Below are 16,001 nucleotides of genomic sequence, written 5' to 3' on the forward strand. Positions count from 1 at the left end.
ATTTTGAACTTAGCAAATTTCGGTAACCTCTTACCGTGAATTTAATGAGACTAGAGTTTCAAACAATTGTGTCCCTTTAATGAGGCCAGCACTGCATTAATGCAACACAATAATCATAAAAAACACTGTCCTTACCCCCTATCTTTGTCTGAACTATCGCAGGGCTGAAGAAACCACTTGCCCATCCTGGTAAATCCTCTTGATAATAGGCACCTGCAAGTGTGCAGGAAACAGAATGAAAACACAAATTAGGTACCATACATGTGTTAGTGTAAGGAACCTTCACAGTTGGTGGTGATGATATAAGTGGGATGGTTGTACACTCGTTGAAATTGCCACTATTTAAGAATGAAAATGCCCAAAAGCCCCTCACAAACAGTTAGCAAATAATTTGCCAAATACAGCACCCCAACACAAATTCGTTAGATAGTAGGCTTATGCAACTGCGACATGAGTGAGGTTGGTGACATCATGTGTATAGGGCATTTCATAAAACATAATTTCTGGATCCCCCCTTGGCACACTTAGCTTTACCAACACCAAAAAGCCGTAACAGCAACACATTTAGCATTGAATATTGCAAGTTAGTTCGTGATTGCAGTTCTTGGGGAAAGTACTGTTGTTTTAATGTCATCTGAATATGCAGAAAACGCACACACTTCTTAATAAGTATGTGCTGTATCTGCATATCCTGAATAATAGTGATCTGAATAAAATGAGCTGCTAAGTGTCTTAAATTTCTAAGTCGTTATATTTATCTAGCAGTACACACATTCACAACAATGTCAATTCTGTGCCTATGTTGCCTGGGCATTAGTCGCTTTTTAAAAATCTGCCTCACAGACTTGCACTTGCCAAAGCCTTCCATTCATGACAAGTGGCAACACGCTGGGGTGACATACCTTTGTATAAGGTTGTGTAGAGCCTTGAACAATAGGGAACGACACTCGTAGGAGAGGCCATTTTCCCAGCTGCCTTGCTCTGTGTCTGTAACGGAAATTATTTGCTCTGTCATGCTTGGATTGCTATTAAATGAGACGAAAAAGACAGAGGTCCTAAATGTGCTGAAATAAAACTTCATAGCTAGTCCCAGGCATTACTTCAGTGATGACATATCAGCAAACAGCTCCTATATGAAAATGGCACTTTTTGCAATGTACATAGCCTTTTAACGCATTCATATTCATTGCCTAAAGACAAATGGCGTAATCATACCAAAATCAATACACTCAGAAGTCAGTGTTCTTTGTGTCATGTACAGATAATATTCACAACTTGAAGCAATTATCTTTCTTTCTTTGATTTTTTTTAACATTTATATTCAAGAAACCAAAAGAAGTATACAAAACACTCTTTGGACAAATAGCTTAAAAGCTAGTAGTCAATATAATGTCAAATCTCCAGCTTTCTTCCCTGCCATATTCTCACTGCATAGTAAATAGGTTCTGCGGCCCACAATGTACAGGCATTTATCATGTCAATGTACAAACAAGTGTCTTGAGCTGATGTTTGTAGATGCCACAGTGTAACTGCTGTCAACACAAGGTCGCAGATGTTGCACCAGTGTTGCTCTGCTTAATAAATTTCTTTTTCTGGTTACCTTTTGACAATCATTAATGTTTTGAATTTCCAACACAGTAAACACTGATGACATGCATGAATGAATGTTGAGTTGAATAGCTTGAACAGCATTCCAGTTGATTTGGGCAAGTCATACTAACATAACACTTCTTTGATGACGACTGGCATGTCAAGATGATGATGATGATTGAAGTTTATTGGCACAAGGGCATCTAAGGCCAAAGAGCGCCAGGACATGTGTTTTGCTTTAGCAAAATAGTGAGTTTAGACTATGACACAAAATAACGGCTGCATGTCAAGATACCTGTCAGTGGCACTTATCCAAGCTAGCAAAATGTGAGAAATAATTTCTGACAGAAATGTAATGGGAAAGAGCACCAGCTTCCAAAAGGCAGTGGATCAACAAAACGAAACTGCGTGTTGTGGACAAGCACTACTGACACAAGTTGGCCGCGGCTGCCATCTGCGTGGCGGAAAGGTGCAGATACTTCACGGGGAGTCAGATGTCGGACCTTGCTTAAACGCAGCGGCAACATGAAAACTCGCGAGTCTGCACATCCCAATTTGGACGCACCCGTCAAAAGCTCCAGTGCGATGGACTAATTTTGGGCCGCCGAAACCGACACGTTACGGATTGCGCTCAACCGCGCCCTCTTTCCCGCCCGCACGCAGGCGTCATCCTAGCGAGCAGCAGAGCCGGTGGTCGCCGACGAGCGCGCGGGTAGGGCCATCACGTGACACGACACGCCGCCTCCACCACCTTGGCGACCCCTTTCGGCCCCGCGCCAGCGCCCCGGGTCTCGGGAGCGGAAGGAGGAGGAAGCGGCCCCCCTCAGCCAACATCCCTCGCCGCCGTTTTCGCGGTGCGCAGCAGGCAAATGCCTACACGCGCGCCACGCATCGATTGATCCGAGGCCCCCTTACGTGCTGTTGCGCCGCCGCGCACGTTCTTCTTTATTCCACTGGTCCAACGGCTTCCATTTATTTCGCCAGAGCTTGCAAAGCGTCTTGAGAAACGGTTACAAAACCCGGAGAACCGTAATCGCAGTCCCACGGCTTTCTGCATGAAGCGCGTGTGGGTTGCGACACATGCTTGAAACGGCGGCGTCGTTCGTGAAAGTATACAAGGTCACTTTATTTACAAAGCAAAAAAAAAAAAAAATGTTTTGCGATGGTGTACCCAAGTAAAATGACGTAACGTCATTGCTACCTATCAAACGAACATTTGTATCGAAAACATTGCAACGCTTAAGACATGCGAGACAGTGAGCCGTGGCGGTCGCACCGTTTTGTATACGACATTTACTTCTGCGTCCTTGGCTTACGCGCTGCATTGCTTCTGAGCTATCAACGAGGCATGTTCAACAACCGGCCTTGACATGCCTGCTCTGCTGACAGGTGCACACAAGTCGTCGACGCGCAAAGCGTCGCTCTTCCACGGAGACGCATGCAAAACGTTGGTCGACAACGGATGTATGGAAAGCGTCGGACACGGCTGCTCTTCTCTCTCGCTGCCACAAGCGGCCGCGGACCCGGAAACGACCACAATCGCTGCACGCGGAAGCGAGCTGCGCTCTGCGTGCGTCCCTCACTCTCGGCGGCACGCACCTCGCCGGCCTCGGCGTCTATCGACCGGCGCAGGTCGCGAAGACTCGCGCCTCCCCTCCCCTTACACTGCGTTGGCACAGCAGCGAGCCCGCTTTCTGGCCACCTCGCTGTTTCTGAAGCCCCGTCGCGAGCGGGCGTAGTACGCGTGCGCGCCAATAGCGGCGAAACAACGGCGAGCGGAAAAATCTGGGGGCACGCGAGCGGAAACTGCCCCACGATCGACTGGTCGGATCCGAACCTCTTCTCCTTTTGTGCTCCGGCAGGCGCGCATTTCGTGCGCGGCAACACGCAGAACCTTGCGACGATTGTTTCCAAACATACCTGCGACCTTGCCAGGCCGCAACCCGCGCGCGCCTTCGTTCTCCCTCCCGTGCGCTTGTGCACGAGCGCCCGCATATGGGTCAACCAAAGCGCGCGCGGCGTGGTCGACTTTTTTGCTGCGCCGGCCCCTTCTACGCTTCAGCTACGATCAGGAACACCACACTCGGTCACCGGGAAAGCCTCAAAATAAAGAAAAGCGCCGCCTCCCCCCACCTTGCTGTGCTAAAGGCACCCAAGGCATCATAAGACGTGCGACCCTTTCAAATTTAGTCGGCGAGTTTTTAACCGAGCGAAGATTCGTTGGCAACAAAAATCATTCTCCTCGGAGTGCGGGAAAACGTAATAGTGATCGATTAAATTTCGAGGCGAGCGGGTTTGGTCACCTGGCCATCTAGAAGGGCTTGCCGCGGGGAGAGAGAAGCCACGCCCGCTTTGTACGATGAGGACCCTGCCTGTCCCCGGGGGCATGTGTCGCAACACTTGCGCGCGCGCGCGTAAATAGGGCGCAGCCAAGACGGCGTGCGCTTAATAGAGCAGATACGACAGTTTTCTTCCCGTTTCTGATCGCATACTCGCGAGAAATATAGGTAATTAAACCTGATCGAAAGGTTCGCCTTCCAGAAAGCCTACCCGCGTGCTCTCTCTCCGAACCCGAGCTGCTCACCAAGAATCCAACCAACAGGAGCAAGCAGGCCAATGTCAGTCCTCAGCGGGACTCGAGAAAGAGACCATCTCTCAACGTGGATAAATGCACCGCGGGGCCCGACCCACTTGAGGAGAAAACACCGAACCGGGCACCGTCGTCGTTCGTTCATAGTGCACACGGGGCGGGCGAAAAGGAAAGGCGGCCGCCGGGTTGACGACCGGGCGAGAAAAAAGAAAAGCGCGCGGTCCCGTTTGCGCCAGTGGGGCGAGACCGCCGGCGAGGCTCGCTCCCCCTCCGGTGCGTTCACCCCAGCACGCACGCACGCGGCCGCCGGGCGTAGACTGCGCGCCGTGCGAGCGCACGTCGCGGGAGCCGATGTACCCCCCCCCCCCATACACGCACACCCCCTTTCTTTTTTCGCCAGTCCGGTCCACTTTGACCTCGGCATGCTCATGACTCCACGGCGGAGGGTGAAACCTCCCCGACGAAGAGCGCCATAAGCCGGCTCTCGCGTGGCCAGAACTTGTCTCCCAATAAGCCATTCGCTGTTGCAGCGCGTGCCCGTCCTGGGGCATCGAACGAATGCAGTTCAAGCGATTCCCATCGATTTCCCACTCGACCGCGGCTGAAGGAGACGGGCGGACGCACTAACGAGCAAATCGACGCGTGTCACGAGCGGAGGAGTGTATCAACCGCGATCGCGCACACTGGGTCACTGCCCTTCCACCACAACGGCGCCCCACGAAGAGGCGTCCGAAAACGGGCGAGGGGGGGGGGGTGCAGGCGTCAAGAGAGCGAAGCTGCTGCACAACCTGGCGACGACGGTTAAAAAACGCCTCGACCACGACAGCAGGGGCAGCAGCGCCGAGGGGACAGAGCGACGTCGTGGCCACCCGTCCTCCCCGCGCGCGGACTGACAGAGGAGCGTGCTCGGCGATCGCTCCTGTCGCCAGGCCTCAGTGCGACCACACGGCTACGGCTGAAACGGGCGCGGAAGGGGGGGGGGGGCGGAGAGGAGGTGGCCACCGAAGAGAAGCAGCGGCAGCAGAGTTCGCCCCTCAGGAAGGAGCAGACCGGGCCGGCTCAATGAACTCGGGCGGGCGGCTGGCTCCGTGGAACGGGAGGGGGTGTTCCCCAGCGGCGCCGAAAGACAGACCTGAGTCGAGGCAGCGAGGAGAAGGCTGGGGGCCACCGCCTTTTCGCGAAATAAGAAGGGGGGGGGGGGGAGCATTCGCCGTGTATCGCCGACACACGCGGTGCGTGACGCGGCGCCACTGGGAAGGGCAACGCAGCCGCTCTACACCGGGGCACGTCCGCATAACTTTTCGGCACGCAGCGTGTACACAACAGACTCGCTACCTAATAGTGCTGTTAGCACGTCTTCATGTGCTTCGCCGATTGCACTACAGAGATGCAACAATGTATATATAAACATATATACATAGGACACAAAACAGCCCTGTAGAGGCCACGACTGCAAAGCGTATTACAAATGCACCACATTCAGCAACTATGCGCTACGAGTCATAATTTTACCGCTTGGTGCTCCGGCAAAATCAGAATACCATTCTTGCACACGCATCAAGTTGCTTTGTCACCAGAGGCCCACACTCCCCAGTAGCAGAGAAGTCTCGCGCTTCGTTAACGCGCCACAATGATGCAGTCCTATACCGAGTGTTTTAAGAATAATAACCCGCACCCGCGGCGTCAGACGCACACGGTGCGGGCAACGCTCGCGCCGCAGCAAAGGCTACGTGAGCGCTAGCACGGGGGCCTACACCCCGACGCCCACCAGCACGGGTGTGCAGGCCACCACGCACCTCCGCAGGGGGAAAGAACGGCGGCATTCCTCGGGCACACACAACGGCCAACGGATCACGGGGAGAAAGTGGCCCGTTTCCGGTCGGGAGGTATAGCCTCTCCCACCGTCTCGGGCGGGGGAAGGGCGGCTACAAAGCCAAGGATGAGACCGCCGACTCGCGCGACCTTACCTGGTCGCCCCCTCTCTCTCTGCCTGCGCTCGGTCTCTCTGCTCTCAACGAATCCGTGCACCGCCATGAAAGCCGCGGGCTCGCGCCTCCTGACGCCGCTGTTCGGTGCAACGGAGCGCCCCGCCACGAGCCGGAACCGGCAGCGCACCTCTCCCGCTGCGGAGTTCAGACAAACGACCCCGCCTAACTTACTGGGCCATCCCCGCACTACCCCACCGTGACACGGGCCGTCGTGAGCGCAGCAGCCAGGTTTCCAAATAAGCACCGCACACAGGAAAGCGCCCTTCAGCCCAACACGACCTCCTCAAAGCAAGCACGGCTAATGATCGCCAAATTCCTTCCGAGATGGGCACGCGCAACGCCGACGCTGCGTTTCGTCAACTATGCACGCAACTAGAAGCGCACATGCGCCGTCCTCCTTTACTTCCTCTCTTTCACGGTGCCCGCGCTTTTCGGACGAAAGGAGCCAGTTGAGGAGACATCAGCCACGAGGGTTGCGCGAGTCAGCCCCACTCAGTTCTTTACTTTTCCATCGCAGCCGGGCCGACCGGTCAATACACCACGCCCGAAAATCCCCCCCCCCCCCCCCACCCCTGTCCGGAATAGAAAGGATACGCCAGCGAGGAAGGCAAGGGGGCGCCTGGTTTTGCACGGAGAGGCAGGCGGCAGCCAAGAGGGGGCGAGGTCGCCAGGTGCGCGACCGACTCCCCAAAGAAAACTGCGAAGGATACCAACGGTAGCACACACTCCGCAGAAACTCTGCGGCGGCAGTCGGCATCAACGCCACGCGGGGCAGCGCCGGCATAAGGGCAAATGTGCCCTGTGGCCGCGTTATTTTGGCAGCCGAGACGGAAGCCCGCCGGCGCTGCAAGCAACCAGAAGTAGGTCGCGCGACAACCCCGCCGCCGCTCGTGGCCAGGGAAGGGAAAACAAGCGAGGACGCAGCGATGCGCCGCAGCGCGGAGCGAGCACGCCGCTGCGCCTGGACTGCGCGCGGTACGAGGCACGAGCGCATCTCCGCGCGCACGACCCGAACAATGAACGACGACGCGGATGTCAATTGCGATGCACGCATAAAAAAAAAGTTGCCGAGCTAATTAAACCCAAGCCGTACGCGGATCAGCAAAAAAGGCGCTCCAGTTCTTTTGTTTTCTAGAGTAATGGGGTCGTCGACAAAAGAAATCAAAGCCGTCGCCTGGGCGTTTAACCGACCACTGCTTCACGAAGGCGGCGAGAACAGCTGTTTCGCAGCTGCAGAAACAAAACGGATCGAGGACTGCGGAGGCGTCTCAGTCATACAACACAAAAGATTCGAGAAAAACTGCAAAGACAACAAAAACAAGGAAGAGATGAGGCGGGGGGAAAACAGATAAGCAAGTAGACAAACGGCAGGCTCGCAAACGGCAAAGGCGTCCTGTGCCAAAGGCGTCCTGCGCACCGCGCGAAGAGACCTCCGAGGAAGCTAGAAGCAACGGCGCGCCCCAAGGCCGGCCGCAAGCAGCGGGGGGGGGGGGGGGGGAGGAGAGAGAGAGATAGGATGCCGTGCGTGCAGCCGTGTGGCTTCTGAGAGCGGCCGGCACGCGCGCTCGTCACGCGACTGCCTCGCCCGCGACAACTCGTCTCGCCTCGCAGCGTCGCGACGGCTCCCGGTGCGCGTTCACGAGCGCTGTTTGCTGCTCCACGCTCCTCGCGCCAGAACGGGTGCGTGAGCAGAGCGACTGGCGCCTCGCCGACGGTACAGAGCTGACGTGACGCGCCGCCGCTGTTCGTTCAAACAGCGCCTTCTCTCGCCATGCGCGACTCTCGTGAATAGGCGCGTGTCCTCAATGATCCTGGCATTATCAACTTGCAAGCCTTTCCGCCAACGTGTAATGATGTTCTGGCTCATACATGGCGCATAGGGAAATGCTCAAGTCTACTTCTGGGACGTCAATACCAAGCTACGGAACGTTCACATCTACGTGTCCACCAAAGGCGCTCGATGATAGCCCAAGAGGGATTGCTCGACACGACCACAACCATTACTATTATTGCGATAGCAAATATATGGACATTCCAGGCGCATTTCTGCCGACGACGTCGCTGTGAGGTTCCGTATAAAGTCCAAGGGCGATAAAAATTGCCGCCGCGCGCCGTATGCTGTATGTGTGGGGAAGCGTGCGAGGGTGTCGGCGATCGCGCCTCGAAGAAAGCGGGGAAGAAATCCGCCGATTTTCCGTCGCGCGCAATGCTCGGAGGGAAGGCGGGGGGGGGGGGGGGGAGGTTCTGAGCGCCCGGCTGGGCCGCTGTTATCTTAAAAGCAATCTGCCACGTGCATAGAGTCCGCAATGCGCTATGCTTTTGCAGCTTAGTTCGCGTTGATGCGAGCGACAGCACGAAGGTCAATCTGCTCGCTGCTGCTGCCGCGTTTGCTCACTCCAGCGTTTTGACAGCGAGTCTCCGCGGTCAAGAGTGAGACGTGTTCATATTTGCTTGTGCGCGTGTGACACCATGCTTGTTAATTAGTATGTTTATGTTTACAAGTTTATACGGCCGATAAAACTACTATCCTTACTTCGTACAGCTGTCCGTTAATTGCTATTGCAATCGATGCTTCGGTTTCGGGCGAAACTGCGACTTCCTTTAATAGATGTGTGGACATCGCCTCTGCAAGTACTATTTGCTTGTAGAGAAATTAAATATTTATTCGTCAATAATACTGTTAGTAATCAAGACGTCCCTCACAACCTACTGTGCAGTTACAGTATGTCCAAAAAAAAAATGAATGTAAATGTGAAGCGTCACCGACTCCTGCCTCCTATACCCCTACTTAGCCGTGGGCTGACGCGCGCCACAGGTCGACCCCTCGCCGCTCCGACTAGGTCGCCGCAAACTCGGACGTTAAGGAAGGCGACGCGCAGCTCCCTGACGACCTCGCCGAACGCCAGACCAACGGTGACGCCGGCTACAGTATCCGTGCCAAGGTCGGGACGATGCTGCTGGCCGGCACAGGACGCGCGGATCGGCGAAATGCCTGCGCGCACTGTAGCCGAGTTTCGCCAAGCCGCAAGGGTACGCGCTGTCGTCACACGACGCAATCACTGCCGCTAGCGTCACCTTCGGTTCTTTCGAACGAGCCACCTTGGCCAAGTTCGATGCCTTTCGGACGGCGGACGTACGGTAACACAAAAACGACTTCTCACTGACACCAAAACGGAAGCCCGCGTGATTCGATGCCTTAATCTTCAAAGACACGTTCTAGTTTGGGAATACGTCTGTAGCTGGAAGGTGCACAAAAACTTCAAAATTAAATAGGCGCCCAAGTCTCCAGAGAGAGATTGTGAAGAGGAAGAGGTGCATAAGGGAACCGTATTATGGCATATGGGAGAGGGCTTCGTTCTTATGTGGACGTAATAATAGGCTGCCCGCTGATGCTTATTCTCGCTCTTCCTGATGTCTAACCGTTTTAACTTCAAATGTACTAGACCAATTATCCATACATTTCCTTTCTTTTTTCTGCTAAACGATTCCCAAAGTAGAAAGACTGGCTGATCGATCGTAGGTATAGCGGGCCATGAGACAGAGTCAGATGCAGCGATCACATAGTGCAGATGAGCTCCGCTCTCGTAAGCCGCGCTACTTGTTGTTTAGCTTCCCGGTCGAACATAACTAAATGATTCTAGTGTTTCGGCCAATCCTGTAGCGCAGTAACGGTGTCACGGGTCTTTGTTTGCGAGCACCTGGAGGTGGCCTGCATTCGTGCTTGGCTGCACGCGGCGGCTCAAGCCTTCTTTTTTTTTCCCCCATCGAAGCAAGGACTCACCGTTGAGCTCGGGCGAGACGAGGCCGGTCAGGTCCGGCTCCTCGCCGTACCAAAAGAGCCAGAGCTCGCGCCGGTGCTGCTGCTGCTCGGGCCGGGCCACCCTGCGCCAGACGCACAGCAGGTCGGCCGCGAGGCACTTGGCAAACGACCACAGCACGGGCTCGGACAGGGGTTCCACGCCACCGCTGCCGCCGACTGCCGACGATGAGTGCTCGGTGCTCAGACGACGCCATTTGAGGCCACACAAGTCCGCCTGCGAAGATGCGGACATCGCAAGTCAGTTGGTTTCTTGGCTGTACATGGACCGTATTTTGTAATATTCCAATTCATTATTCCTTTTATTTTCCTTCCGCCCTTTTACATTGGCTCGGACATGACTCGCAGACCGCCAGATCGCTGGTATAAGCCATTCGGTGGGCCGCAAGAGAAGCAGAATGAAAAAAAAAAAATGAAATGGAACGTTACATGCAAGGTAAGGGCTCAGGTATTTGTATAATGGCGAGCTGCAATGGCGGTGCTTCGCATGAAACCATTAAAGCTTGTTTACTTCAAGAGTACTGCTGGAATACGCGCACACAAATTACAAGCCAAATGCGTTCGTCAAAGTAATTCCATACGCAGGTAACTGAGCAAACGCCCTAACAGTGTGCGCTGTGAAATAAGCAGCGGCAGAAGCAAATAACAGCGCGTGAAGTCGGGAGAAAGCGGAAAATACACACGCAGTAACTGCGCTTGCCTTTTCCCTCCCTCCTGTCGACACTTGACGTTCGGTTTTCTTTTCTTAAGGCTGACCTCGCCTACCTCAAACCAGTCGTATCCATTTACAATGGACAAACCCATTCGTTCCGTCTTCAAGTACTACGCCAAAGCACTGCTGCGATCCGTGAATTTGTATCGAATGGAATTGTTACCTTACCCAGCTGTTGCTGCAGCAGTAAGCATTCGTCCAATTGGAATTCCAAGGTAAAATATTAGTAGGCAGCAAAAATACGATAAAGACGAACATGACCGTAGACGATGAGACTGGCCGCGTAGCAGTTTGTTGAAGCGCTCGTTTGCGGAAGTGTGAAACAGAGCCACAAGGATTGAACTAAAGAATACCGTTAAAAAAAAAAGAAGGGGGGGGGGGGGGACAGCAAGCAAACACACTAACAAGAAAACAGGAACATCGTCAGAATTTCACTTTTCTTTAGTGTTTCCGCGGTGTGCGACCATCTGGAGCTAATCTGATGTTTGATGTTAAAAGTGCACTCGGGATGGCGGGAACAGGTGGTATGGGGGGGGGGGGAGGGGGCATGTCACGTTACCCACGCACGAGTGAATGATCCTGGGTGCAACAGTCATGCATCTTGTAACAATCATGTACACTGAAAATCCCACCTAAATGATCGCACAAACGTCTTCATAGGTTCCATTGCCATAACGTTTCGGTTCCGCGTGACATCCAACGTAGCCATGCGAGCCTCCGCAACAGGCTTAGACTATGTTTCCCTTACGCGACAATATTCGCATCGCATCCGGCGCGCGGGCTCGCCAGACTGCGATATGTGCAATGTACCTGAGACAGCGGAGCGCATACGCTAACTTGTTGCTCGTCCCGAATACTAATGTGGACGGCAGGCAAAGACCTTTTCGCTAGCGCCAATTAACATCAGGAAGTTCATTGAAAAAGTGTAACTCGGCCGTTGGCTGGACGTAACATTGTTACGAGTGGAAATATACCGACAAAAGAGACTACACTGTCTTTACACTGCAGCCAGACTGAAAAAAAGCGCCCGCGCCAAGAGCCCGGACACTTCATCGTCTTTCTCGTGGAGACTCGTCTCTTCAGTATATGTCGATGGTATCGTAATACTACCTCCCGGCGGCAAAAGCGCCGTCCCAGTGCTGTTAAATATCTAAGGCGCGTGGGGAGTTGTAGGGCTTGAGCCTGGCGACGTACACAACGTCACTGGTTGTCACAGCGGAGGGCTTTTTGGGCGTGGCTAGAATGATTTCATAGGTGACATCGGTCACTTGGCAGAGCACGCGATGGGGGCCTGTGTAACAGGAAAGTAGTTCTTTCACGAAGGCCAACTTTACGGGATGATGACCAAAGCAACACGAGGGTGCCGGGGGAAATGTGGACATCAAGGTGGCGTAATCGCAGTGGTGCTTCTGTCTGTCTTGAAACACTAGCAATATCAACGAACCGAGCCAAAAAGGCTATCATAATTTTTTGTCAGCACAAGCTTAGATACAAGTTTGTGCGCAGGCCCCTCGGACACGAACGTGTCCACACCCTGCTGTCTGTCCTCATCATCGTTGTTCATACACTTCCCTCTTTTGCTCCTCTTCCAGTGGAGAACAGAGGCAAAGGTCTGTCATAGGAGACCGACCTCTAATTCCTGGAAAAATTCGCCTCTCTCTCGCAGCCTATTTGAAGACTAACAAGTGAAACAAGAAGGGATTATGTGTGAACATGTTAAAAAAAAAAGAAACAAGAAATATTTTATGTAACAGTGTGATAATTCCATCAAGCACAGTTTCTGAGGCTGTCAAACAGCTCATACCCCTTTTCAGAAATTAGCAGGCGAGTGTGTCATCCCAACCTACATTCTGCGATGCTACTGCCGAAGAACCGACTTCTAATTGCAACGAGTTATACAGCGCGCGAGCAAAAAAAAAAAAAAAAAAAAAAAAAAAAAAAAAAAAACAATTGATACTTTTACCGCGATACTACCCCCCGATTAGGAGGCGCACGGGATACGCGTCTCGCTAAGCGTGTACGTAAGCGTACGCGTCTCAGAGTCGGTACGCGTGTGACGATGGGAAAGGCGAGCAGCCACACGATACGCGCACTAGTGAGCACTTCATAGCGCGATTAGCACAGTGCTGCTAGGTCACCTACGGGAGTACGCTTGTATTTGAGGAAAGTTTATTTTTAACTTAGAAAAAAGAGGAAATCGAGACCGAGAAATCTGATCCCGATCGGGCTCGACGGCAATTGAATGTGCCCCGCGTATGACACCCATATAAAATTTTGAGCACTTGCCTGTTACGGCAGCGTAGGTTATCACGTTTCTCGCCACCTCGGTCTACAAACATGCTTATTCACTAACATTCACGCGCTTATTCTTATGGTGCTTGCGCTTCGCCGGCCGAAATCCAGGGCGAGCCCCAAACCAGGCGACCAGCGGTTCATTGTTGACAGCGTCCATCCTCCTTATGCGACACAGAACCCGCGGTGACTCCAGGCGCATCATCACGGCTCCGAAACAACTACCTGTTTCCAAGCCCGCGCCTAAGTTTACATGCCGGCCACGTGACAATGGCGCACGAGCTACTGCATCCGTCGCGTACGCTCAAAATGACGCTCAAAAGCAAGCTCTGCCTACACGCGCGCGGCCTGCGCGTCTCCCCTCTGTATACGCATAGGACAAGCGCGCATGGGGTCGCAGAAGCGTGACGCGTAGCCAGGCGCGTACGATAAAGCCCTGTGTGGTTGGGCTTAATTTAACGGCTCATGTTCAGGCAAACGCGGAACAAGTGGTGAGCAACATAATCATCGAATCACCGTCCCACGCCTGCGCCCAAGAGGCAAAATGACACAGGCGTGAAAAAAAAGAAAAGAAGAAAAGAAAGAGACGGGAAGGGGGGTGGGGGAGACCTGCACCCGCGCAGCGTCCTGCCGGTGGCGACTGATCGGGCGTCCTCGAGGAAACGCGTATGCCGAGCGGGCTGTTGCTGCATCGATCGGCGGGGTCCGTCGGAACGGGTGCCTTACCGCGGCAGCAACCATCGATCCGTTTCAGCAGAAACGCCATCCATCGGAGGGAGGCTCGCGGACGGGGCGGCGACAATGCAATTAGAGAGCGCGCGCGCAAAGACAGCCTGCTTCAATTAAACACGCCGGCAATGTGACGACGACGACCGAAAAAGGCTGAGCGCTCAGTCGACTTGGCGTGGCCTTCTTTTGACACTGCATGTGCCGCACCCATGACGCGAGAAATGCACTGAGTTCCTCACCTGCAATTCGGACACGAGCAGAGCGAGACCCGCTTCCCTCCGAGAGCGTAATGTGCAGCGTCACGAACCCCACCGTATGTGCCAAGCATACGTCAAGATGGCAAGCGTGGAGAGCTTTTGAGAAGGAGCTAAGAATTACATCCCGATGTTACACACGAATGCCTATAGGAACACTATCTCCTAACCCCGTGATGCCCAGCGTCATACACGCTACGTTGAGTTGGATGCCTCAAAATGCAGACTTAAGCTCGTGAAGCCTAACTTTGCTCACACTTGCGATTTATAAGCTCGAGAGTTTCACAATTGTATACTTTTCTAATTAGGCTGCGACTCAAATAACATTTGTGTTTTCTTCTTGTTCAAATGAACTATCCTGGGCAAGAATAAAGGTGAGCAAGCTGTTCCAATTTTACCTGACGTGGAACGTGTCTGGGCATTACAAAGTCAACGACGACCAGGTTCATCTGAACAATGGCGACAAAACCTAGATCACCTATATATACAAATCACCAAGGTTCCGGGTGCTTACAAACGCAAGCGACTGTTTTCCGCCGCTGCAGCAACGCTGGCTCATCCGCGGTTCCTCCGACCCGACCTGCCCTGCTCCTAGTTTTCCATTTAATCGTGTTCTCCGCGCGTACAGCGCGCCACAGTGAGCGTTCGGAAGCCGCGCAACAGAGATCCCCATCTGTAATCTCAGTTTAACCTTACACCAGCTCCCGAGACCGCCCCGCCCTTTACCCCACCCGACGGCAGCCTTCCGAGAGCCAAACTGGTCCAGGCGAGAGGCCAGCCTCGGCCGTAAGGTCGATCCCCGCGCGGAGGCCGCTGTGCCGCCCTTGCGAAATCCGATGTGCGCGCTTTTCATGACCTGCTGCCCGCAACGGAAGGGTACGAGCGCTACAAGACGTGGTGCACAATTGTTTCGCGGCAGCCACGAGCAGCCTTCCGGAATCCGGGAAGGCGCAGGACGGTTGTCACTAAGAAAACGACCGCCCTTCACATGCGTAATCAAACAACAGCATTTGACGCTCCTTGGCGTCCTCGAAGGCGGGGAACGGCGCTGGCACGGTGTGTTGACCTAGCTAAGAAAAGCACAAGGCCGTGTAAGTTCAATGTATGGCGCGCAGTGAACTCGGCTACCTGGCCAACAGGGCGTAGCGCGAGGTAAGTCATACAGGCAGACGTCTAAATATTGCAACAAGTGCCTCTTACTTGCCGTGTGTTCGTATTTCTCTTTCTGCCTCTCGCAACTCGGATACTTTATATGACAGCGCCTCGTCCATCTTTCCCTTTAGCCCAAAATGACTTCGATCAAGGAACAAGAATATGTTGCTGTCTTTACCGTCATCCTCACAATATTGACCTTTTACTCTTGGGCGATACTGGTGTGCTGAAGGCCTCTAAGCTGCGGTTGTGTTTCATCATCATCATCCTGGTTACGCCCACGGCAGGGCAAAGGCCTCTCCCATACTTCTCCAACAACCCCGGTCATGTACTAATTGTGGCCATGTCGTCCCTGCAAACTTCTTAATCTCATCCGCCCACCTAACTTTCTGCCGCCCCCTGCTACGCTTCCCTTCCCTTGGAATCCAGTCCGTAACCCTTAATGACCATCGGTTATCTTCCCTCCTCATTACATGTCCTGCCCATGCACCCCCCCCCCCATTTCTTTTTCTTGATTTCAACTAAGATGTCATTAACTCGCGTTTGTTCCCTCATCCAATATGCTCTTTTCTTATCCCTTAACGTTACACCTATAATTCTTCTTTCCATAGCTCGTTGCGTCGTCATCAATTTAAGTAGAACCCTTTTCGCAAGCCTCCAGGTTTCTACCCCGCAGGTGAGTACTGGTAAGACGCAGCTGTGTTTACTTGAGACAAACGTCAGTGCCTGACCATAATAGGCTGCGGATGCGCTTAAGGTGTATGAAATCAGGAGAAGGCTCAAATCTAGATATGCACTAAAAAAGTTCCGGTCGCTAACATGCACCGAAGAATGCGGAGGCTGTCAGCCATGGAAAAACAAAACTAGAACGTGAGAT

At 53.4% G+C, this 16,001-nt stretch overlaps 1 protein-coding gene across 4 annotated transcripts in view; it reads right to left on the bottom strand.

Annotated features, from left to right (window-relative positions):
* skd (mediator complex subunit skuld) overlaps nt 1-16,001 on the bottom strand; it is a 161,282-nt gene that overhangs the window by 108,784 nt on the left and 36,497 nt on the right. For all 4 annotated transcript variants that reach the window (XM_075684473.1, XM_075684474.1, XM_075684472.1 and 1 more), the window contains exons 2-4: nt 9,950-10,202; nt 903-987; nt 136-213 (exon numbers count right to left, since the gene is read on the bottom strand). In XM_075684473.1, the coding sequence (XP_075540588.1) occupies nt 136-213; nt 903-987; nt 9,950-10,202 (416 nt within the window). The remainder of the gene's footprint in view (nt 1-135; nt 214-902; nt 988-9,949; nt 10,203-16,001) is intronic.

Source organism: Dermacentor variabilis, chromosome 3, assembly GCF_050947875.1.
Source record: "Dermacentor variabilis isolate Ectoservices chromosome 3, ASM5094787v1, whole genome shotgun sequence".
Lineage (NCBI taxonomy): Eukaryota > Metazoa > Arthropoda > Arachnida > Ixodida > Ixodidae > Dermacentor > Dermacentor variabilis.